The following is a 24,929-nucleotide window of genomic DNA, read 5'->3' as shown; positions in this document are numbered from 1 at the left end:
GCACACCAGTTACGATTATGAACCATAAAATCTGACCTGTACTGAAATTGAATTGAGTCCGAAATGTGTTGGTGTTTTTTGTTCAGTAGGAACAAAGTGTTGCAGCCAAAGTCATAACCCAGGTACACGAATCAAAGTGTTTTGAGTTACATAAGTGTAGTGGATGTATAAAAGCATGTTAATGATGCAAAACTTTGATCCAGAACTATCTGAGATATTGGATGAATGGACATTAAATATTGTACAGACCTTCATGAACACAAGAGAATAAGTCCTACTGATTCTGCTTTTGTTTTAGCATGGGACGAACACCACCCTCACCTGGCCCTTCAGGCGCACGTCGTCCCAGGCCCTCAGCTCTGGAACTCTGTGCGGAAATCCCAAACCCTTCTCGAAAGGCTGGGTACCTCTGAAGTGCCCTCGTAAGATCTCAGAGTGCCCCATGTCTCTTACAGGTTGAAGCAGGGCCTCCTGGGACACCGGGGATTGGTCTACATCCAAAGCATTATGTACTGATGAAATCATGGTCTCCATTGCCTGCCTGGGTTTAGACTGCGTGCCCACCCAAGCCTGAGTCGGGTCAGTGACAGGGATCCACCCTGGGCCTGTCTGTTCCTGCAGGTAGGAAAGGAAAGAGCCTCCACCACCTCCGTTTCCACCATTACCTGACCTGAAAGGAGATCAGTGGATAAATGAGGAGGTAGTAGATGAAACATTCTTCTTTACTTAGAAAAAAGAAAAAACGTTCAGAACCTGTTGGTGGTCACCACCCCCTCATAGAATTGTGATTGTCATGCAATAAAGTAAAATGGGATTCATTGTTCTAATGTAACTTTGCCCACTCTGAAAGGCATGCAGAGGCCCTACTAACCTGTCTCCATTCCGATCTGCAACACAGCTCAGCCCAGGTGACTCACTCAACCGAGCATACACCCTTTGCTGTCCTGCAACAAGAGAAAGTCCTTCCTCTGAGCCCGTCCCGCCTTGTCGTCCTCCCCCTCCTCCAGCTCCATCACCACCAGTTGTATTTGTGACAGCTGATGTCTCTGAGCTTGCCTCTGACCCCTGACCATTGTTCAGCCCGTTAAGATTGATCCCAGCAATGGTGCCCCCAAGCGAGGCTGGTGTGGTGGTGCTGAGCGAGTCAACGCCCATCTCTGAATCATCTTCTGGCAGCTCAATGGAGCCACTCAGCATCCCACCCCCTCCGCTGGCTGCGCTGGCCTGACTGGCTGGCCGACCCAGACTTCCATACGGCAGCCCCAGTAGGCCTTCTGAGTCATCAGCATTGCTGCACTCCAGCGAAGAGTCCTCCACGGGCACCAGAGAGGGGCTGTTGCCTGAGGGCCACACCTGTACGTCGGACATCTCCATCAGCGTGTCTTCTTCTGTGGTGGCAATGGGAGCACAGTCCAGACTTGAGACTTCCTGCCAGTAAGGCTCAGCACCCAGCGGAGAGGGCAGGCTGTACTGCATGGATGCGGGTGAGAGCAGCTCTTCCTGTGCAAACCCATAACCTGGAGCGAGACAGAGAGAGGCACACTGACACCCGGCCCCCCGCCTCGCTCCCCACCTCAGCCCCTACAGCACTCAAGCCCTGGGAGAGGGTAAGTGCCCCTGCCCATGAGCTGGGCATCTAGGGGAGGAGTAGAGGAGGCTGAAGGGACAAATGGGAGAGATGTGGGGAGGGGAAGAGGGGGAGGGCCAAGACAATAGGAGCTGGAATATAGGTGCAACTAGCTTAGAGAGCAAAGGCAGCTTTTAGAAGAAGGATTGCCAAGCTCAATCAGCCAGTGTTGACAGTGAGAGCAGCAGCAGCAGCAGACACAACCAGATGGACCGAGAGACTGAGACTGAGGCTCGAACCCAGCTGTGACTGATGCTGCTCTGCTGGCTGCCACCTGCAGGGAGACGGAGAGGGATTACTGACACTTGTCCAGCAAGGACACACACTCTCGGTCTCATACTGACCCGCACATCCATTCATATTCGTAGATGCATGCATTCAAACTCTCTCAGAAACAGGCAGGTTATAATTGTTGTCAGGCTGGATAGCATGCACGCAGGCAATCTCATTTCCTTCTCACACACAAGTGCACACACGTGCACACATACACAAACACACACTCTTCTCACGCCACAAATATGCTTGCTCTCTCATTGATGCATTCATTATACCTCTGTATTGTTATTTATACAAACATAATTACAGGACACTTTCCTCTGTTGTAAAAGCCACATGGTTGCTGTCTCAAACAAAAAAGGGAATTACTCTTTCAAGTACATTTTCATCATTTTTTAAAACTCCATGTTGTCATTGTGCTGTGGACTCAGGTCACTCCTACAGATTTTTGACAACCCTTGTACAACCGGACCTGGTATAATAATACACAATGTCACAGCAGTAGAACATTTTTTTTCTTTCTTTCTCTTTTCTTTCATGAAAATGACAACTGTATATGCTCTAAAATAAAGAATAATACAGTGGGAAAAAAAACAGGATTGCTATTTCACTCTACAAAAAATGATATTAATATATCATGTAACCTGACCATGCTGAATGAATTATCCTGAAAATGACCCTTCCTTAGAAATTGCATGAATATTTCTGAAAGAATTATATGAATGGTCATCAAGATAAAGCAAAGTGTGAGTGGCAGCATGACTGTAACACCTCAGGATGTAACACAAAGAAATGTTTTATTCAGAAATAGAAGATGTGGTGGAGGGCATACGGTACTTACAGAGTACGCAACACTACTTATCTGTGTTTCTACTGCACAGCGATGAGAATACTGTGCAGAGGAAAGGCTGTAATGTGATTCCTGGTTGGCAGTAGATTACTGCCAAGAGTGCAGGAAATATATGAGACACCAAGTGGCAAAAAAAAGACCCCTTGTCGTACTTTCTATTTCACCCTCCCAGCTACTGTCCGTCCGAAGATAATAACAACTACAAATATACTTTCTTAGAGCTTACGTGCCTTCTTTAATCTAGTTCTGCACAAATGATAAAAGACAAAAATTGGCAATGAAACGGCAATATATTAGAGTCGTTTTATTCTATTTTTGCAGTACGATATACGATATACGCTAAACGATATACAATATTCAATAAAGTTGAGTCTAAGTCTCTACGATTTTAAACAATTGTTTGGTCTTTCATTTGGCTTCACTTTTAGGGTGCTGCATACAACTTTCAGACATTCAGGACCACCGGATGTCACACTAGAGGCAGCAGCACCTCAGACCAAAACAAACTAAATAAAAGCTGAAAGCAGAGTTAACTTGAAGCCCTTTAGCAGCCCTTTGGGGCTGATAAAGAAGTAAGAGATGGAGAAATTCGAAACAACAGGGGGTGTGGAACTTTTACACAATTTACTGCATGTGAGACTGCAAATGTGCAAATTACCATGCCTACTCCCTAGTTAGAAGCTGAGAAAGATACCTTTGTGCACTTTCCTCAGTGGGATGTAAATAAACCCTGGGATTTCCTCTATGTACTTTTTGCATCACTTCCTGCCTCCTGTGCACTCTATTAAGATGCCACTTTGGAGTATATCCAGATGTAGAAATGCATCTCATGCAGACTCCCAGTCTGAAGAGCATGTGTGAGCAACCAAAGAAAAGTCTGCACATTATTCAGCGTTCATATATGAATATGGCTTAAGCAGGTAAGGTATTTAAAGAAGGGATTCACATGCAAGAGCAGAGTAGACATTGCATTGCACGCAGAGAGACTTTATTCTGTTTCAAGGAGAAGGTTACTGAACTATATTTTTACGTTACAAATAGCCATCTGCTGATTTATTCGCGTTACAAAAAAAAAATTGTTTATAGAATGTTCAAATGCTGATTTAAATCTGTGAGAGCACTAGCAGATTTAATTCTAGATATCTTTATATTAGCCACAAAAGGTAAAAATTCAGCTTTAATGATTTAATTTCAATCTTTTTCTAAATTTAGCTATGAATCAACTCATCGTTCGAATGCCTTCTAAGTTGTTACGTCAGCCGACTCACCACATTATGGAATAATTACAGATGAAAATGTGTTATGGCCATGGAAACATATAGTGATTATATGAATATGTCAGTTCTGAAAATGAGAGAACCAAATCAGCCAACAAAACATGGATTACAACTTAAATAGCAACATTATCTTATATTATCATTATCTAAGTAAGTGATGAGGTATATATCTGAAGTTGAATTTAGTGTTAGTCTGTTAGTTTGTGTATGAAATTACTTGCATACCAGGACCTGATGAGTTCTGTTTTTGATGTCATCAGAATGGGAAGTTATATTGTCAGTATAGATGATAGTGAGGGAAATATGCTTGGGAGAGACAGAAATTATGAAAGTGTTTGGAGTGAAGTATGAAAAGAAATATTTTCAGACCCCCTCCCTCCCTAACTGAAAGACATAAAAAATGTACAGAAAGCAAAGAAGGTAAGCTCACAGAAAAACACATGGAAAGGAAACGTACTGTTTTTGCCTGTAAACACATACGTATATATGTATATGAAATCCATGAAACAGTTATGAATTAAAACACAAAGACGTCCACACTGATACACTCACACAGACTCGTTTGACAGTTCACATTTAACAATTAGCATGTTTACAACAAGGGGAGGGACAAATTGACCATCACATATTTTACACAAAATGGGATGGACAGTTTACATCGAACCAGTGACACACAAAACAACAATAACATTCATACATGAACAGAGCAGACACGAGTCAAAGTTCACAAAAAAGGTCTGCAGCCTTTTTTAAACTCCCCTTATGACTGATCACTGAGGAGTAACAGAGGCAAACTATAGAGTCATTCTCGGTATTCATGCCATGCAAAGACACGTCTGTTGGTCAAGCAGCTTTAATGCAGTGTTTGAAACATTATCTCCAACAAGCTAGTGTTACTGCTGCCCATCCTCCCAGTGGTTCCATGCAAACACAGAGGGAGATGAGCAATAGAAGTCTGGTTCACATGCAGTCGTGCAGGGGGGTAAGGAAAAAAAGGGATGGGAAAAGAGGGAAAGGACAGAGTGGGAAAAAAGAGAAGAGCAGCGAGAGAGAGAAAGAGGAATAAAACCAGGCTGATGAACACAGACAGAAACAGTGTGAGAGACAGAGAGAGCAGGGGTCACCTCCCCCCTCCCAGTGGGTGCTGATAACACAGTCTGTGTGAAGGGTATCTGTCACAGAGCAAAAAAGTGGGGTTTCAAGAGTAAAAATAAAGGCAATGCACCAACTGCAAAAAATAAGAAAAAGATTTAAAAAAAAAAAGAAAAACAAAGCTAGAGATGTAGGTCAGAGGTCAAGATGAGGTCGGCATGAGGTCAGAGTTCGGAGAGGAGTGAGAAGGAGGAAGAGTAGGGCGGCTAGGCTGCAGATGACATGTCCAGAGAAACACAGAGAGGGACAGATTCACAGGGAATGAAAACACGGCTCCCAAAAGGACATTCAGTGCACCAACATTAACTATAAAAAGACTCAAACTACTGAACATGCAACCACAGGCAGAAAGAATTTAAATGTCCCCTCACAAGTCTAAAAGAAGAGGTGTTTTGTCATGTATTTTTTTTATGTTCCTGAGCAAATCTTAGAGGTGGACAAGAATTACAAAAAAGAAAACTGATACTGCAGATGTTTTGACAAAAAAAGAAGAAACTTTATCATTTTCCAGAAAAGAGGGTAGGACAAAGACACTGCTAAAAAGGAATTATGTGGCTTTTATATGAAGGACTGATCCTGATTTGAATTTATAATTGTGACATTTGCAAATGCAAAGTTTGCAAATGTCACAAAGCTTGAGATTGACTTGAGTCGACTGACACCACTCTTATGATGTCATTATATGACGCAAGACAAGACATGAAAGGGAAAGGTTGCACTGTCACATCTCAATGTCTGAACATTAAAAACTGGTAATTTTGTTTTCCATGACCACCTCTAAAATTTAAGATTATGTTTTTGGAGATATCAACAGTGCCCAGTGTCTGTCTGCAGAAGCTAGCTCCCACCATCTTAAGTTTTTATACTCAGCGTGGCTTCATCGTCAAAAGACTGACATAGCACCCACATCACATTCTCCTCTAACTTTTGCACATTAGGGAATCTTATTTCAACTAAAATGTATTAATCAATAAATTAAGCAGTGAAACAACCTCAGAAAACATCTGTTATTGAAAGAGAATGATTCTGATTTGTCTGAATTTAAACACAAATGTCTACAGGCTGCCCTTCACTACTCACACAAATTGGATTGTTTTTCCAGTTTCTTAGAGCATTGATGAATGATTTTCCCTGTCTTTGACAGTTTTATTTACTCACACATTCTTCAACTCTTTTAATATATGGCCTAAAAGTCAAGCTGGCTGCTCTTCTGGGTTGCTGTGCTTCTAAGATGTATTAAACTGGAACAGTAAGTCATAAACCTCTTGAAATCAGTGTAAAAAAAAAGCAGATGACTCAATATCTAAGTATACAAAGTCACCGTGTCAAAGCAAAAACGGCCTTTGGGAGGCAGGTAGCCAGACGGACAGACAGAAGAGATACACGACTATCAGATTCACTGCGGCTGTGATCTGGGCATCTCCCTTTTCCCCCTTTGACTGTCATGGTCACAGCTGTATGCATAGTTACATCTCTGATAATCGCTCCAATTTTCACAGACAGGAACTGTCACCTGTCCAACTAACTCGTCATCTGCACTGGATGCAGAGAGGAGAAGCCAGTCCAGGAGGAAGGGCAGTCCAGAGGTGAAAATGGAATCAGTAAGATGTAGGGTATGCATGAGTGAAGGAAACCATGAGGAAAAAGAGTAAAAGACTGTGAACTGACAATTGCTCAGAGAGACAGGTACCAGAGGCTTTTGTTAAAATCTGTGTGGACTGATCATGTATGACAAAGTGTTGTTTAACAAATTATTATGCTAAAATCAAACTCATTTCAATCTTAAATGAAGGTCTAAAGTATTTATACCATAACCTGACTGGTTGTTTATTTAAAACAAGTTGAGCACATCTTAGAAAATAACACTAATAAACTATTTATGACAGGATAGTTTATTTATCAGTGTGGAATAATATGATCACTAGATAGACCAATGACCTACCAGCACTTGCCATGTAATCCTTATTTTCTGTATACTTCACTTCATGTCTTTGATAACTTTTATAGCAATAGAAACTGTTTATACAGAGTAAAATGCATAACCAAAGGCTTAGAGCCTTTTGAGAGTTTGTAGTACAGTAGGAGTGTCCTGAGTCCCGTTGCATGTTGCTGAGGTAAAATCCTGTAAAAGTTGGCATTTGTGGCAGCTTTCATACACAACAACATCGGGTGAAATAAATTAGAAAGACACGGGTACAACAGAGAGAACTCAGAGGGAAACAAACATAATTTTGCCTAGTCGGGATTTGTGGGAAAAGAGGAAGTCCAATGGTGCCTGAAAATTTGTGAATGGTTAAAAAAGTTATATGCTGCCGTAGATTTATAACTTAAGCATTATCAGATTTTCACACAGTTGTTTAAATATATAAGGGGGATCAACTTTAACGAAAGAGATGAAGCATTATGCTTGGTTATCTATCTATTGAGGAAAACAATCCCATACCAACACAATGTGAGTGGCCACAAGATGTTAAATTTTAAAGATGAGTGGTTCATTTCAAAGTGAAATTACAAATTAAACTGTTTTCATTCAACAAAGATTATCAGGTACGTGTGTGCACAAAGAAAGCCACAGTGACTTCTAAGTGAATAAAAATCTCACATAGACTGAAGTAAATGTCCGCGAGGCTATACCGTCAAAAGACAAAGGCGTGCATGTCAGGAATGCCAATAGAGAATACACTGATCAGTGTTTCCCACAGAATTTTTGGAAACTATGGGGGGGGGGGGGGGGGGGCTAAATTCATGCGGCGTAAATTTGTGCGACTGCAGATTTGATTTGATTTGATTGATTTGCACACATTCATTCAAATATAACACATACACAATAAAACACAACAAATTAAAAAAAAAGGAATGTGTGCTGGAGATGTCAGAAACCCTTGTGGGCTTATGAGGAAACCTCATCTTGTCATTAAAACCCAATGATAACAATTGTAATAGAAAATATTTACAGGTTAAAACTAAACTTCATGAAAAATATGAATGGATCATATACAGTGAGTACTTATGCCTTTTTGAGAAACTTGAAAAGGTTGTCCTTGATAATAAAGGGTGTGGGAAGTACACAATGAGTTCAAACATATCAGAAGTGGTTTGGTTTTGATATCTTTAAAAACAAGAGAGCTATTACAAAATAAAAGTCTAAAATGGAATTAACTATGCACACTGAGTAAATGTTCTACCTAAAATGATTTTTCTGGAAACTAAAAGGCTGTGAAAGCTTTATAGTGAGTTCACAAACCCATCAGAAGTGGTTTGGTCTGCATTGGTTGAATATCCAGTGAGAACAAAAAAAGGCGTTGCACTTTTGCGACGGTCCCTAAGCGCTCCGGCTGCCGTAGTTCACTTAGAAGTATATTCGACGCGGTTACTCTGATCTTTCAGGCTTACTTTGGTGAGTTGATAAAGCCTGTGGTATGTTAGTCTTAGTTTTCTGTAAATATTAATACCATCCTGAGGCTAATTGGTGCGGTTTTCGTGACGCTATTACAATTACAAAGCTGGAAAATAGGCGAATGTCGAATATAAAACCAACTTCACCCCGCTCCGCCTAGTCGGGATGGTTGAACCACACATGCGGGACGGATGAAACACCTTATTTTAAACAGAAACTATTGAGCTTACTATTTTTTTAAGCAACATACCGGACAACATACTAGTGTACCCGTCATTGCTCAAATTTCACATTATTTTTCATAATATAAATAGGTCAAAAAAATACGTTTGTCAACAAAATCACGATGATTACAGCTGACCTTTGTGCACGCGCACCCACTGTGTCAATCGCCCCGACAGCGTCAGCGAAATAACCTTTTTTTGCCACTAAACTTAAAAACTCTGACACTGCAGACTTTAGGACATGTTTAATTAATAATTCGCCTGTTGTATAGTCATATTGGTTGGTTTTCGAGGAAATCGCTGTGTTTCAAAAAAAAAAAAAAAAAAAAAAAAAAAAAAAAATCGCTGTTTGGGATTCAGAAACTATGGCGGCCAAAAGGAAACTATGGCGGGCCGCCATAGTTTCCTCAATGTATGGGAAACACTGCTGATCTTTCTGTTTGTCTGTAGCCTGATGAATATTATGTGAACAAGTCAAAGAGCTCTTGGGAAAATGCTTTGTGGAAATTTGAGACTAAAATAGATCTTTTTGGCTAAAATAAGAAATTTTATGTTTGTAAAACACTGCATTGCTGGATTAGAAATGTATCCCATCTATGAAACATGTAAACATATAAACATGAAGTGTAAGATTTGGGCCAGAATTCCTTGCTTTCAATTATAAAGCAAATAACTGGTATACCATTTTCAAAGGGAAACATGTTTTTTCACACATCTGTGAACAGCACTTCCACAGAGGTTAATAAAGTATAGTTCAAATGAATGTAGAATAAAGTTGAAGAGATCATTATGTGTTTTCTTTTACTTTTCTGTAGTCTTTAAAAACTGTACGTAATATATCTGGAGAGTTGAAGAGCCCAACTGTCTGAAAAGATTTGTTTGTTGTCCAACGTTTTCTTCCTTTAATATAATAGGTTTGCATTCTCATCCAAGTCAAAGGTCCCTCAATCAATCGTCAGTAGAAAAATAACCACTTGTAATACTTAATCTCCCCTGTTCATAAGATTTTCTGTCAACTTTAGGAACTTTAGTGTGAAGATCTGATAATTAAGAAGATAAACTAAATATTCTACAGAGTTCCTAAAACACTGAGCACCAGTTTATGTTTATTGGAAAAAGTGTCTTGGGGTCAAGGCAATGGGGACAGTGGGGGTGGGCTGCATTGTGGGATTGGGGGAGGGAGCTTACCATTGGTTATACCAGGGGAGAGGTGGTCTCTCTCATTGTGCCGGCGTTTGCTGAGTTCATGGGAGCCTTGTCTCAATGGCTGAGGAGGCTGCCCCTCCAACATATTGATGATGTCCATGCGGTCAATACTCTTCAGAGCCGTGTACAAGCTCTCCACTGCAGAGAAAACACACAAACAAGCGAATCAAGCATGCAAGGCCAAAGAGAAGGAGAGGTTTCCAGCAGCTCGCTGCAGCTGCAACAATGTAATTCACTGGATGAAAGAGGTAGAAACTCAAAAGAATGTGGGGGAGGAGAGAAATTCATAGCAAAAACTTAGATCACATTCACTCACTCTTGGCCCTTTTGCCCTCACGAGTGGCCCAGAGGTTGAGCAGTGCAGAGCTCTGCTCCAGCAGGGAGTTGGGATTCTCCACACGGATCTTATTGATATCATCCACACTGAGCTGAAGCTCACGTGCCAACTCTGTTAAGAAAATGAGACAAAGGAGATCAAGGAATGATAGGGTACATTTATGTCATGTTCATTTCATGTCATGCTGTTCTAGCATATAGTTGTGGTCCTGAATGTGGCTCACTGCTGTTCTCTCTGTTAAATGTCTAAGCTCTTGGCAGGGAAGAAGATAATGATTAGTTTCAGGGGCTGGGCACCACGTTATAATTTTGTTTAATCAGTTGTACCGTGCCAGGCCTGCTTGTCAAACACAAGATAAACATGGATGGTTCACATGAAAACAGACTCTGTGTATGCTCACTACTCACTCACCAGCCCAACTCAGTCCCAGCTGTTCTGCAATCACAGCCATTTTCAGCTCTGTTCTTTCCATGGCACTCAATGATGCTGCAAAGATCAGAGCAAAAATTAAACTTTAACTTCTGACTTTGTTAAATATAAAGGTCAGTTGCTCATGGATTCTGTATATGCTGTAGGTCAATCAAAATGTTGGAAAAGAAAAAGTAACACTGGTAACAAGCAGATGTGACTCTTTAGTAGTGTGAGAATTAGAGCCTCATACCCATAGCAGGCTCATTCAGGGCACTGTATCTTTCTCTTAAAGCCAGCGGGGTCAGGGTTCGCCTCCGGTCATCGCTCCCAATAATCTGCTAATGGCAAGTAATTACAAGTGAAATTATTAGGAAAAAATATTGCAATTAAATGCATCCTATGCACCTCTTTAAAAGCTAACTTTGAAGGCTTTACCCTAATACATGGAGGCATCGTGATGTTGAGGTTGCAGAGCACATGCTGGCTGTCCTCGTACTTGGTGGTCTTGCGCAGGAAGGATAAAAATCCAGTTGGCTCTTTACTGCTGTCTCTCACCTTAGGTGCACAGATGATCATAAATAAGCTGAATGGAAATAGTGCTCATGTATTACCAATAAGCGACAACGGACCAGAAAACTCTTGAATACAGCCAAACTCTAACACCTTAACAGAGACAGGAAGTCTGTTATCCCTGAAGGCCTGGAAACTGAAGCAGCGAGGCTGCTGTGTGGCCTTCCTAACTGGCACAAGATTCCCTGAACATTCCAGGTGAAGCGGCATCCCCTCCATCACCTGTAAGATATGATTCAAGAACTTATCTCCAAACATAAGCCAAGGAGAACCTTGATTTCATATGAATGTACTGAACAGGCCTCTTGACATAAGTCTAAGGTTTTAAGTGTTAATGTCGAAATACTATCCTCGTCTCTGAACTGACCTCTATGTCTCGGCTGCGTGCCACCTCTGTGAAGTTCTCATGTTGTTCCAGAGTTTTATCCATCTTGTCGTCGGTCATGCAGTAGCAGCGCAGACGGCCCTCGCGGAGCTCATTCATCTTTGCAAACACCACAAACTTGGCCATGTAGGGTACAGCTGACAGCTCTCTATAGAGCAGGTTGGCAAAGGAGATGGCCTCAGCCGTCCGAGGACAGTCTGCCAGCCAGAATCTGGGAGGAAACAATTGCATGTAATCAAAATGTTGCACATGAATCTATGCTATATCTTCCTTGATTACAGTAGAGCTGTTTGCAGGGATGTTTAAGCATGGCAAGGACAATGCACTCTGTTTTGTGGTGTGATGGCAGTTGATTGTCAGTGTTGCCAGCTGAACTTACCGCGCTGAAACATTAGTTGTGAAGCTGGCACAGTCATTAGCATAGGCAAGCTTGGTAGTGCCCGTAATGTCCTCCCACTGGGCGGGTGCTGTGCCACCTGTCAGTCAGACAGGATGAGAAAGTGCAAACTCAGTGATCAAAGGTCATAGAGTAGAAGTCTAATGGCAAATTTTTCCACTGACATTTTTAACCCATGTAAATCAGAAGTTAAAACCCTTTCTTATAATGGAAGTAAACTTGTCCCTTTCACACGAACCCACCCACACACCTCCTGGCTGTGGCATGCAGTACCTATGACAGAGCAGAGCAGACGCAGACTGGTGGTGTCACCCTCCCCTGAGTCTCGCGGGCTCTCCTTCCAGGATGGGGGCAGGGGTATACGTAGGCCAATGGGTCTGTGAAACTTGCGCCGCCGAGGCTCCACAGTGACCACTGGACTATAGTTTGCTTGGTTACCCAGCAGCTTTGCAACCAGCTCATCTGGAACTGGCTGAGCCTGAGGTTGAAAGTAAATGATGGGAAGAGGAGGAATGTAACAAGGGCACAGGTTTGATGAGATGGAAGAAAAAAGGAAACAATCCAAGAGAGAGGAACATGAGAAAGCAATGGACATTTGTAAAAAGATGTTGGGATAACAGGGTGCCAAGTAAAATGAGATAAAGGAATGGAAATGGAAAAAGAGGATGACTCGATGAGGAAAAAAGTAAAGATGAAGAAAAAGAGAAAGAAGTCAACAGTGAATACAATTCCTCAGACAATGCCTCAAGAGAAACAATAGCAACACAAACTGGTTTTATTATGTCACAGTTAATTTTTTATTGCAAAATGTAACAATGTGTGGTAACAAGAAGGTTTTACAAGAATTTAAACCAAAAGGATATAAAAAAAAAACAAGGCACTGTGGTTTCACACAGCCGTACATGTCATGTTTACTACAACAACATGTCAGTTAAGCAGATGTGATTCTAAAAATGATGAAATAGTTCCAATACATATATGTAAGGTAATACTAAATATCATAAGAATGTCTAATTTACTTATATTCAGTTACATTCAGTGTTTTCAGCTAGGTAAAGTGTTAGTTTACAAAACATAACTAGCTTTCCATAAATTCATCTCTGTGTCTTCAGTACAACAGTCGAACCAAAACATACAGTAGATGGTGAAGTCATTGCATATCCAACTGCCATTTTTGTCTACCGAAGCATGTTTCAACATTGTAATTATAAATTTCCATCTGATAAAGCAAAACCATAAGCTGAGAAATAATCCTGTCAAGAGTAAAAAACATGCTACGGAGTAAATGGTAAAGAAATGACATCACATGCAAATGGAACTTTGAAATCCCAAATCAGATCAATTTGAGAAAAGGTATCACAAATATATCACCATTGGAGAGGTTTAGGCGGGAGTAAATATTACATTTAATGTATACGTTTAAAAACATTGAGAAATGCTTGGTACAATTAGAAACTGTCATATGTTTACCTGAAAAGTAGCAATATGCAAAAATAGATTTGAAGATATATGATTAGATTGTTGCCATTATTTGGCAGGGACTAACTGTATTGCAATATCAAAATATTCTTTTATCGGTAATTCCTTTAATTGACGTTTCTGTTTGACTGATGTTGGGATCAATATATATGACAGAGATGGCAATATCAAAAGTGGATAAGCTTTTTATTGTGTGGTTTAAGTGTTTTAAAAACAACTTCATCTTTTGTCTTTGGTGCGTATTTTTGAGAAAACCCTACATGAAAAGTGAAGCCATACAAATGCATGGGTATGGGTACAAATGCTTATTTAACTAAGGCAGAAAAAGGTTTGATGATCAGGTCCTCGGTTGCCAACCTTTTTGTGCAGTAAATGCTTCTTTTCTTCTAAAAAGAAGATGTTTTAGTACATTTTTCAGACATTAATGAAACCCAAACCACTGAAAAATGCATACAAACACATTTTTTTTCTAACCAAAACAAAAATTAAGAAAATTACTTATTTCTTTCTCAAAAGAAGGAGTTAAATATATGACGTACAAGAGCTGTCAGTGGTATAAATACATTTGTGAAAAAGACACTTAGGATGACACAAACAATAACATATTCGCACTAAATGGGCCGTCCACGGGTATATAAAGGTGCGAGGTGCATGCAATATGTGAAATAAAAAGCAAACAGGTCCCCTAGAAATCTGACAAGCAAATCAGGAAAACTAAACTAAATTAGGACAACTTGGCACATGTGCTGATATGATCAGGTCATTCCACGATCAATCAAAAGAAATCCAACATGCTGTTTCTCAGGCAACACAGGCACTAACGATTCTGTCTTTCCTCTCCTTCCTTCTCCTCATCGTCCCATCTCACCTGCAGCCCCAGGCGGACTCGTTTGGTGACTGCTGTCTCAGGAAACGTGGCCTGGACCATCGGCACCAGTTTACTTGTTAGCGAACCTCCCTCCGGACCAATCAGATCACTTTCTTGTTGGACTCTTGACACAACAGCAAAGTACAGGGGGAAGTCTGTGGAGATGATGCGCCGGATTCGCTTCTTCCCAAGTTCCTCTTGACTTTCTAGCTCTGGGGAGAGAACGAATGGTTCAATCTCTTATCAAACAATGCAAGTCAGCTTGAGATTAACCACGACCTTAACCACCATTAACCACGACGGGAATTCTCACCCTCATCCATCCCATTCAAGATTGTTTCTAGCACTTCATCACCATAGCGATTGCGATGCTCTTTCCAGACTGAGCCATTCTCACTTCTCAGAACTACAAGTTCCCGGTCACCACGACCCAGAGCAGCAAAGTGGGGGATCTCCACAATCACCGGTCTGCCATACATATGGAAATATATAAAAATAACATAATAGAAATATATGAAACAGCAATGAATGAAAAATACATTTAAAAAAAGATAAGGTTTAATGGCCTGCTGTGGGCCTAGTTAAACTTAATGTTGAGAAAAAAGGTAGAAAAAAATTGGTGTGACAAATAGTTTAGTTTAACACACGATGTTTGGCAATCATAATTTCATCAATAATCTAGCAAACGTAAATCAAACTCTGTTAAAAAAATGTAATAACCCATGCTTCTGGTGCATTTAAAGCGTGCAAAGTAGAAAAAAACATCTTTGTATTAATTCAAGTTGAAAAACGAGAAGAACATTTCAGTGGCTTGCTCACCCCAGGAACTGCATGCCCGCTGGACCGAGGGAAATTATCCTGCTGGCCAGCCCCTCTCCCTCCACCAGCGGAGGGGGGCTGGTCAGCTTCTGCGGCTTCACCAGGCGGCAGGTAATACGGGTGGGTGCCGCACACGTCCGTGGAGGTATGATGACACGCAGACCATTATGCCTGCTGCCTCGCATTGAACCGCCCCTAGCATCCACCATAAAACTGACCAGGAACCTGTTGTCGGACAAAGATAGTGATGATTAGCAACATGATTAAAGAGTAAGCAGTATGAAATGTTGTCTTCAGTACCGACCCTGTGTGTATGGGACTGGCGACTGGGCTGACATTGTCAGACGTCTCAGTTGCTGGGCTGCTGGGAATCAGTGAGTCGTCATCATATTCTTTAGGCAGTGGAAGTGGAGTGTGTTGCTGCACAAAAGAGAAAAAGAAATTGTTTCATATACCCAAAAAGTGCATTGCTTTACAGGAAGGATATTGATAGGACACCAGTAGAGGTTCATGCCTTTGTAATCACTTTCAAATGACTAATTTTGTACTGTTTATGGTCAGTACAAATTCTGGTTCTGAAAACTGTCTGAAAGGGATTCTGTCTGAAAACTGTCATGTTAGAAAAACAGGGATGAAATCAGCAGAGCACGTTCCATCTTTTTACAGAATAATTGTTTAAGTTTAATTGAAAGATTGTGTTTTGATTAAAAAAACGCCCATGACAGCTTTTATCTCAATCACGATGACTAAAAACCTTGGCCTGAAAATCATTCTTTATCCTGGAAAAAGGAAGTTTGACTTCCATAAGAGGTTCATAATCTTTCGTGAGTTTTAAATCACATCTTGATATTTTCATTAGATCAAGGATGCTCTGTTATCACTTGAAGTTTTCATAAGACTCGTAAGCAGAACTTAAGAGTCACATTTGCATTGAAAAGAAACTTGTTGTATCTCTTCTCTCTAAGACGCAACATTTTAGCTCCTGGGGAAAAGCTCAGACTTCTATGATTGGTCAGCCGACTGGCAGAAGAAGAAGAAAACCTCAAAATCACACGATAGCCTTTTTAAATAATGCAGTGTCATTGGAATTTAATCCATGCAATGGACTCAAAGTCTGATTATTTCTCCTGTTTAAATTTGACCATATGACTTAAGTGCAACTCAAAATTGCTGCAACCTGTAACATTTCAAGTTGGACAATCTCAGCCATACCTCCCTGTACATTACCTGTTCTATCTCATGTTCTTTCAGGATAACAGTCTCCGGCGAGACACGGGGAATCCTGGGAATGGCTGGCGAGTAATTTCTGTTGTTTGGAAAGAGAAAAAAAAAAGTCAAATTGAATACATTTCTTTGTATCTCAGCTCCTCCCAAGTGATCATCCTGGTGTTTATTGTGTGTCTACGGTGCATTCCCATTTACCCGTCTGCCTATTAGTTTATGGCTACTAGCTCGGCTCTCTACCCTGCTTCCCCGCCCATCCCCCCTTACGCTGTGCCCAGCCCTCTCTCGTACTCCAGTGATTTCTTGGGAGAGAGGAAATCGTCATCATGGTCTTTCATGTCATCCATCTTCATGTACCTGGCCCCTTCTGTCCCCAACAGCTCCTCTCCTTCAGAGAACAACATGCCAAAGAGAGCGAACAGACCGTGGTCAGGTTGGTGAAACAGCACAAGAGAAAAAGAGAAAGAAAACAAGGCTGTTAACTAGCAGTTAGAAGAGTTAGACAACACGACAACCCAGGATGTATGTAAGCAATGGCTCTGTTATTCAGGGATTAGACCGGTGATATGAGATATTAGTGACAATGTCTTTTAGGCTGAAATAGTGAGAGTCACTCTGTTGAGAAAATAAATGGAGTCACTTACACAAAACACTTAACAAACAGGGTATTTAGATCAGATGCAGTCTCAAGCTGCTGACACTGTTTTATTCAGATTCCCTGAACATCATGGGAGCAACGATCATGAAAGTTCATTTAAAGACATCTCTGGTAAGAGCATGCATCAGCACAATCTCATTCCAAAAATGTGTCATCTTGTGACAAAATAGTCACTGAAGCAGGATTTTAGACACCAGCCGCTTCAGGGAGTGATGTATGAGGAGATTTTCTCTCAAACAAATGAATGCTAGCGCAATCAGAACAGTGAATTTGAATACAATGTAGGATAGAAATAGTTCAAGCTGTACTCCTCTTTGAATAAACAGCACATCTGGATGTGACTGCAGGTGGATTTTGCTTACTTACCCCCCAAAAGGCTGACGATAATGTTTCAGAATCACCAGAAGCAAAAGGCAAGTCTTCCCTGTGTCTATGAATTTGTGACTGTATCAGCACAGCTTGTGTGAGAGGGTGTCTGTGTGAAGTCCAGAGCCAGAGTGATGTCATAGGTGTCATTACACTATGTTTGACACGCTGAATGCTCTTCTGACAGGTTCCCATGTTTCAGCTTAACCCCTGTATATCCTCTGTCTTGCGTACCATGCATGTGTGTGGTGTAGGTAAAATGTTCAAATGTAAATCAAATTTAAGGGGGGTGCGCATCACATTATCTGATAATATCACCTTACCATTCCGGATATGAGATGTATCTTTAAGACAGCGACTCAGCTACTTTCTATATTTAGAGCCACACTGACAATCTGTTGGTTGAATTATCAGGGCACTAAAATATATCGAGACATAATATCTTCTGGCATTATTGTCAACAGTGATGCAAACGTCCCACAATAAAAAATTAAACTACCATGTGTGGCTTTTTGTGCCTCTTGAAGGCAGCAGTAAGTGACTCTGAAATATGAACTAATAAACTATTATTACCTTGGAATCGATGTGAGACCCAGTTGTTTATTCACACATCACCAGATACAGAAAAACCAAAACATTTATTTAATTTAGTCTTTCTGTCCATTAGATTGCTTTAAGTGGATATTCTCTGACTTTTGATCTCTATTTTTGTTCTTCACCAAACAAGCCTGTCGATATTAGCTTTATCAGCCAATATACCACAGTGTATGGACATGTTCTTGGTCATTTTTGTTGCTTGTGGTGTTCGCGAACATGTTATTTTTCATAGTGTTTGAGTTGAATGAATGAAAATATAAATGTGCTAAAACAGCTTTTGTTTGCAGTCTTTTCTTGTCACAACTTTTTATTCTCTCATCTCCTCTCCATGTCGGGAGTTTGAGTGAGGGTGGGGCTCAGGCCGCTCTTCCACATATTTTAAAACCACACTTACACATACATATAGCAACAAGAACCGGGTCAGGAGTAAAAAACGTGTTTCTCAAGGCTATCAAACATTTTACGTAAGATTTTCTGCATCTATATAGGATAACACAATGGTGAGGTAACCAAAAACCTCAGGAAACCACCATGTTTCACTAGAGCAGCAAAAATCTCAGCCAAAGAAAAACAGAAACAAAACTGAAGGAAAACCTTGCTTGAAGCTCTTTAGGCTGCTCACAGGGTTCTCGGTCTCCAGAGAGCTGAAGCAATATTGACTTTAATCTTATCCCTCTCTTTGTAGGAGGTTTTTGAGTTGAAGAAAGTAGATCATTGAGTGGTGGAGAATCTGGAAGTTTGCCCTCTTTAGACAGCATGGCAGGGACTCAAGTGGAACGAAATTTCTTAATTCTCTTTGAGTGGTAATGTTTGCAGTACTTTGTTATTACTTCACAATAATATCAATCATAATCATAAACTGTCTCAAAATATGTTGTTTTTTGGCTCAATTTTCCTTGGGAACAATGATAGTAATTGTGACACGCCTGCTTCCAGTTCTTATTAGCTTTTTCACTGAAAGCAGCTGGATTTTGCTGAGAGCATTTAGAATGAATCACAAATAGTATCTAATGAGCCAAAGTAAGTACCTTAAACGATTAATGCAAAAATGCTTTCTTTAGCCCACCATTTCCTTCTGTTCCAGACTGAACAATCTCCTGCTCCACATACACAATTTACATGACGATAACAAAATGGTTAGAAATAATAAAATGCACTATCAACACCATGACTAAGGGAGATTTAAAGAAAGACAACTGCAGAAACACATAGCAAAGCTATTCCTTCAAAGAGACACCATCTCATAGAGAAGGGGTGTGTTGTCTTTAGCCCCTTTCACACTGCCGAATAACCCGCGTTTAATTCGCGAATTTAGCGTGTCCGATGTTGTGTTCACACTGCCGACCCGGGCTGCCGCGTCAACTCGACTCGCCTTTCGACCCGCGTCGGACCCTAGTCTTTTTGCCGAGCCGAGTTTGATGTGAACACAATCGACGCGGGTCGGACGTGGGCGTGATGTGAGGAGTTTAAAAGACAGAATGTACAGCTGATTCAGAACAACAGCGACAGGTGAGGACAAGTTTTACTCTGTTTTAGCCTACATCAAGTTGGAGACATTTTTTAATATGGCCAACTGGGGAGACAAGGAGGTCCGCGAGCTCCTCAGCCCCCGAACAGAGGACGTTATTATCCGCCACATTTCGGGGACGGTGAAAGATGGACCTCTGCTGTAAGGGCTGGCCAGAAAGATGGGAGAGCATGGTTTCCCACGCAGCAAGACGCACCGTAAAGTAACATCTCCATGAACTGCATTGCAAAAATGAGTTCTCAAGGTGTCCCGCCATCGTTTGTTTGAAAAATTTGATGCAGACAGGTGTATTTCCCCCTACCTCCGACGCATGGCTTGTGCCTACGTCATTGTACACGCCCAGCATTTTATGTGTTTCGTGTGACGCTCTGCCACTAGGCAACTCCCCCTGAACTCGGCTTCAGGCGACACGGGTCACCCTGACACGCCAAGCGTTCACATTGCTCGACGCGGGTCGAAGGTGCAATTTGGACCCGCTAAGATAGCGGGTTGCAGTGTGAAAGGGGCTTTTGACTGCTACTATAAAAACAGTAATGGGGTGGAAAGACACCTAGAGATTTAAAGAATGAGGGTGTTATTGAAGGGACATATAGAGGTTAGAGACATAGGTGCTATGGCAGCATGCCAATGAGAAACCAGAGCCACCATCACAGTGAGCGCCACCACAGAGAGATCGAGAAAGAGAGGCAGGGAGACAAAGATGGAGTGAGCTTGAAATGGAGCCACACACTTTGTTACAACAACCTATGAATGCTGCACAAAAAAGAGAGACATTCATACCTAATGTTAGCTGTGCAATTCCTAAAAAAAGGGCAAAAGGCAAAAAAAAAAAAAAGAGTTGAAACAAATTAACACTGTTATAGTTCAAAATTCTACTGTTTCCTTCTGTTTTCTGTTTTTGATAATCATATTAGTGCTGTACCTTCATCCTCTGACACGTCTAGAATTTCATCCACAGTTTCCGGGAAACTCATGCGATGTTTCTCTGTGGTTGTCTGCAGGGCACACAAGGAAAGGTAAAAAAAATATATATTTACAGGCATGATAGCTACAAGGAAAAAATAAATACTTTTTGTATTGTGCATAACACTACAGCTGCATCCATAGAAGTCTCTAAACTTCTCACCATAGAAACCGTCTCCTCAGTGACAAGCTTCAGGACATCAATCACAGAGATGTAGCCCAACCTCTTGGCAATGGCCAGGGCGGAAGTACCATGCTATAAGATACAGAGCAGTAGACTGATCAGATCTGCGAGGACAAAGCACTATGAGCGAGTATGCGGAAGAGCAGGTGTATTCATACTCACTGTAGTGGTCTCGTTGGGCTGAGCGCCATGTTTCAGCAACAGTGTCACAATGTCTGTGTGTCCCTGCTGAGCTGCCTGGTGCAGAGGAGTGTAACCAAGCTGTATGCAAGACAAAATACATAATAAAACACCTGGGAACTGTTGAATAGAAATGACCACCGTTTACCTTTATGCAGACCAAATGTTTAATTGATTGGATGTGATTATGAATAGTCTGTTAATCAGTCACAACTGACCTTATCTATCTAAAAAAATCAATTTAACTCATCACTTTAAAGGGTTAACAGGTTGGTAACATTTGCTTTTAACTGTTTGATGGACTGTAGCTTTATTTACTGACACAGAGGACAGAGGCTTTATGACTCAAACTAAGGACATTTTTTTATTGCAATTTTATCAAAAACCAGTAGGAAGCACTCACCCTTGTTTTGCTGTTAACATTGGCCTGTTGCTGCAGGAGGAACTTCACCATCTTGATGTTGCCATAGTGACATGCTACATGGAGAGGCGTGTAACCCATCTGACATTGGTGGAAAACAGTGAAAACTCTTAAACACAGCTCTGATTATTCACATCACTTCAGTTTCTTGCCCATGACCAACTTCTCTATTTTGAATTCAGTATTTCATTAACATATTACATTAAATAATGTTTCAACTTCATACGTGGTGGAATCAATAAAAAAGGATACACTCAAACAGCCTTTTGAAAATGACCAAATAAAGACGTTAGTATGCACCAGAGACATCAGGAGGTTTGAACCCTTTAAGGGTCAGCCAAGTACAATTGATAAGATAACAGTCTGGCAGGCTATTTATGCTGCAGCATTTAGACCCTATCTTTCGCGGCTCAAAGTGGAGGCACAAGTAGCTGAAGCTTTGATACCTCTGCCACAACACAAGGCGACGCTCTCTTAACCCGATTAATCAAACTTCTGTTTCCCCTGACTGAGAAACGAAGAAGAAAAAGCTCTCACCCGCGTGGCGGCGTAAACTGAAGCTCCTTGCTTCACCAAGATATCAGCAATGCCTACGTGTCCTTCTTGTGCCACCAGGTGCAGGGGGGTTAATCCACTCTGGTTGGAGGAGTCAAAGGACAAAGTTAAACAAGCACAACAAAAAAAATCAAATTACCTAATTTTTTTAATGATCTGCTCTTGCCTTGTTGCCTAGGTTGACGTTGGCCTGTTTGGAGATGAGCAGGGAGACCATATCAGACCTGCCCTCCTGCGAGGCCAGGTGAAGAGGTGTGACTCCCTGCAGTGACTCAGCATTGGCCGAAGCTCCATACTGCAGCAGGCTGTTAGCCACCTCCACCTGGTTCTGCTTAGATGCAATATGGAGGGCAGTGTAGCCATTCTGCAGAGTAGAGATGTTTTTAAAAAGAGAAATATGCGTGTGTCCACGTTATCTGACAATTTGGTTTAAAACTTTTTTTTTTTCAATGTTTGTTTTACTTACCCTGGCGGCACTATGTGGTGATCCTCCTTTGCTGACAAGTAAATTAACTACGTCCAGATTGTTGTGATGTACAGCAACATGCAGCGGAGTCAGACCATTCTATAAAGGCAAGACGAAAAGTTATTATACTGTAATAACAAAGCTTATTTGATCTCTTCCTCAAGTACAATGAAGCTTTTTGTCTTTTCCTCACCTTCCCAGCCGCGTTAGGGTTGGCTCCTCTTTCAAGCAACAGCTCTGCTACATCCACCTTGCCGTACTTGGAGGCCACATGCAGTGGAGTGAAACCTTTCTACAGAGGCACCGAGAGGGAAATGGACAGAATATAAGAGTGGTCTGTAGCAACTGTTGGAGCTGAAAGTCTTGAAATGCTAAATGGTGCAGATGACGCGTCAGAGGGCTGGCGTTACCTTGGTCATCTTGGTCTGCTGAGCCTCCATGTCGAGAAGGATGCGCACAGTTTGTACATGTCCTTCCCGGGCAGCGATGTGGAGAGGTGTGTGACCAGATGTGGTGAAGGAGTTGGGGTTGGCTTTTTGCTCCAGCAGAAGCTTCACCAGCTCCTTGTGGCCCATCCGAGCAGCACAATGTAGAGGTGTTTGGTCATCCTGACAGGGAGATTAAAGTAAGCTTGAAATATAACATACTCTCTGATAAATCTGAAGTAAACATCTTTGCTTTCCACTACGATCTGCATTATAAATCAAAATTTTGTAGGTGATGTGTAGGTGGTGTGTGGGAGGAAAATTAGTGCATGTATAGTATACTTCCTCAGTATACTTCCTCCCACCACAGTTTCATCTTCAATGCTTTAATGTTACAACCTTATAGTGGATTTACTGTGTTTGTGAGGAGTCTTTTGCTTGAGTCTGAAGGTTTTTTTGTAGATTGTGTGCTTTTGTGTGTCAAAACTCAACCTTGGCCTTGGCGTCCACCGGTGCTGCATTCTGCAACAAAAATTCTGCCACCTCACTGTGCCCTGCCCGAGATGCCATATGGAGAGGAGTCTCCACTTTCTGTTCACACAGACAGACAAACCACACAGTGAGGATCAACAGAAAGGCTTTACAATATGCGAGATGGTTATTTTAGCTGCTCTCTCTCTCTCTGTGAGACACTCACCACATTGGAAGCGCTGGGGGAAGCTCCTTTCTGCAAGAGAATCTTCACAATATTGAGATGACCCATAAATGATGCCACATGCAGGGGGGTCAGGCCAGACTGTTTGAAAGAGAGGCAGAACAAAGAGTTATGAAAAGTATTTTTCATCATTTTAATGCATCTTCATTATCAACGATTCTGATTTGTCTTATTTCTCCTGATCGCTTACCTCAGTCACAGCTTCTAATGACGCTGCGTGTTTGAGCAGGAGGTCCATCACACGCATGTGGTTCTTTTTACAAGCAATATGCAAGGGAGTGAAGCCATTCTACAAAAACAAAACAATTCTTGTCATCACAGTCGGACAAATCAAGACAATGAAATTACCATTTCATGTTTGTGTTTATTTTTGTCATCAATGTGGGAATCAATTGGCTATAGTCTGATGACTATGCTCCTCGGGCGAACTGCTACAATTACATGGCTTTTGGTGTAATTAGCAGAAATTCAAACAACAGATTACTGATCTACGGCTTCAAAGAGATCAGCTGCTCACTAACCAGAGCCCTCGAGTTGGGTTTGGCCCCTTTGTCCAGCAGTACTTTGGCCATGCGGTGGTGCCCGCAGTGTGCTGCCACATGCAGAGGGGTTAGATGGTCCAGTGTGATGTCGTCAATCTCTGCATTGTACTGCAGAAGCTGCTTGATGCAGTCCATGTGGTCCCCCTGTGCTGCCATGTGGATTGGAGACAGGCCATTCTACAAAGAAAGAAAATGTGTTGACTCTCATCTCTGTGTAAAAACAATCAGTACAAAAAGCAGCAGAAAAAAACTCACTGATTTGGGCTCACAACCAAACCATATGGTGTTTCACAGTTTATTTTAAGAGAGGTGAAATATTCTCAGAAGGTACCTTAGTTTTTGCCTGGATAGGGGCTCCATGGTCCAGCAGGATCTCTATAATCCTAACATGTCCATTTCTGGCTGCGCAGTGCAAAGGAGTCAATTCATCCTGGAAAGAGAGGATTGTAAGTGATGTAGCTAACAATGCATCAAAATAGAAACAAAGAGTCAGATGGGATAGATTTCTGCTCCACCTTGGTTTTGGCATCAATTTGTGCCCCTCTGTCCAGCAGGAGTCGGACCATGATAACATTTCCTCGTCTGGAGGCAATGTGAAGAGGAGTGATGCCATTCTGTAGACAGACACAGATGAGCTCAGATATACATAAAGAAAAAAGCAGAAAGTAAGGATGGATGACTGACCTTCTATTGCCTTTATTATTCCCTACCTTTGGGGTGAAGTTGACATTTGCTCCTCGATTGAGCAGCAGTTGAGCTACGTTCAAGTTTTCATAGTGTGCAGCAATGTGGAGAGGTGTAAATCCAGTCTGCAGAATACATGCAACTCT

At 41.5% G+C, this 24,929-nt stretch overlaps 1 protein-coding gene across 1 annotated transcript in view; it reads right to left on the bottom strand.

Moving 5' to 3' along the window:
• ank1a (ankyrin 1, erythrocytic a) overlaps positions 1–24,929 on the bottom strand; it is a 94,210-nt gene that overhangs the window by 9,942 nt on the left and 59,339 nt on the right. The window contains exons 7-40 of the mRNA XM_075467948.1: positions 24,810–24,908; positions 24,615–24,713; positions 24,431–24,529; positions 24,079–24,276; positions 23,748–23,846; positions 23,540–23,638; positions 23,335–23,433; positions 22,828–23,025; positions 22,611–22,709; positions 22,418–22,516; positions 22,118–22,315; positions 21,934–22,032; positions 21,379–21,477; positions 20,958–21,056; positions 20,775–20,867; positions 20,571–20,643; positions 20,429–20,449; positions 16,767–16,887; positions 16,503–16,581; positions 15,580–15,695; positions 15,276–15,500; positions 14,770–14,924; positions 14,457–14,668; positions 12,383–12,587; positions 12,092–12,188; positions 11,695–11,923; positions 11,421–11,549; positions 11,193–11,312; positions 11,008–11,092; positions 10,758–10,832; positions 10,326–10,457; positions 9,992–10,147; positions 872–1,517; positions 322–670 (exon numbers count right to left, since the gene is read on the bottom strand). Coding sequence (XP_075324063.1) covers positions 322–670; positions 872–1,517; positions 9,992–10,147; positions 10,326–10,457; positions 10,758–10,832; positions 11,008–11,092; positions 11,193–11,312; positions 11,421–11,549; positions 11,695–11,923; positions 12,092–12,188; positions 12,383–12,587; positions 14,457–14,668; positions 14,770–14,924; positions 15,276–15,500; positions 15,580–15,695; positions 16,503–16,581; positions 16,767–16,887; positions 20,429–20,449; positions 20,571–20,643; positions 20,775–20,867; positions 20,958–21,056; positions 21,379–21,477; positions 21,934–22,032; positions 22,118–22,315; positions 22,418–22,516; positions 22,611–22,709; positions 22,828–23,025; positions 23,335–23,433; positions 23,540–23,638; positions 23,748–23,846; positions 24,079–24,276; positions 24,431–24,529; positions 24,615–24,713; positions 24,810–24,908 — 5,001 coding nt within the window. The remainder of the gene's footprint in view (positions 1–321; positions 671–871; positions 1,518–9,991; positions 10,148–10,325; positions 10,458–10,757; positions 10,833–11,007; positions 11,093–11,192; positions 11,313–11,420; positions 11,550–11,694; positions 11,924–12,091; positions 12,189–12,382; positions 12,588–14,456; positions 14,669–14,769; positions 14,925–15,275; positions 15,501–15,579; positions 15,696–16,502; positions 16,582–16,766; positions 16,888–20,428; positions 20,450–20,570; positions 20,644–20,774; positions 20,868–20,957; positions 21,057–21,378; positions 21,478–21,933; positions 22,033–22,117; positions 22,316–22,417; positions 22,517–22,610; positions 22,710–22,827; positions 23,026–23,334; positions 23,434–23,539; positions 23,639–23,747; positions 23,847–24,078; positions 24,277–24,430; positions 24,530–24,614; positions 24,714–24,809; positions 24,909–24,929) is intronic.

The sequence above is a fragment of the Odontesthes bonariensis genome, chromosome 6 (assembly GCF_027942865.1).
Source record: "Odontesthes bonariensis isolate fOdoBon6 chromosome 6, fOdoBon6.hap1, whole genome shotgun sequence".
Lineage (NCBI taxonomy): Eukaryota > Metazoa > Chordata > Actinopteri > Atheriniformes > Atherinopsidae > Odontesthes > Odontesthes bonariensis.
Note: the sequence above shows the minus strand (reverse complement) of the source record. Positions and strands in the feature narration are given on the sequence as shown.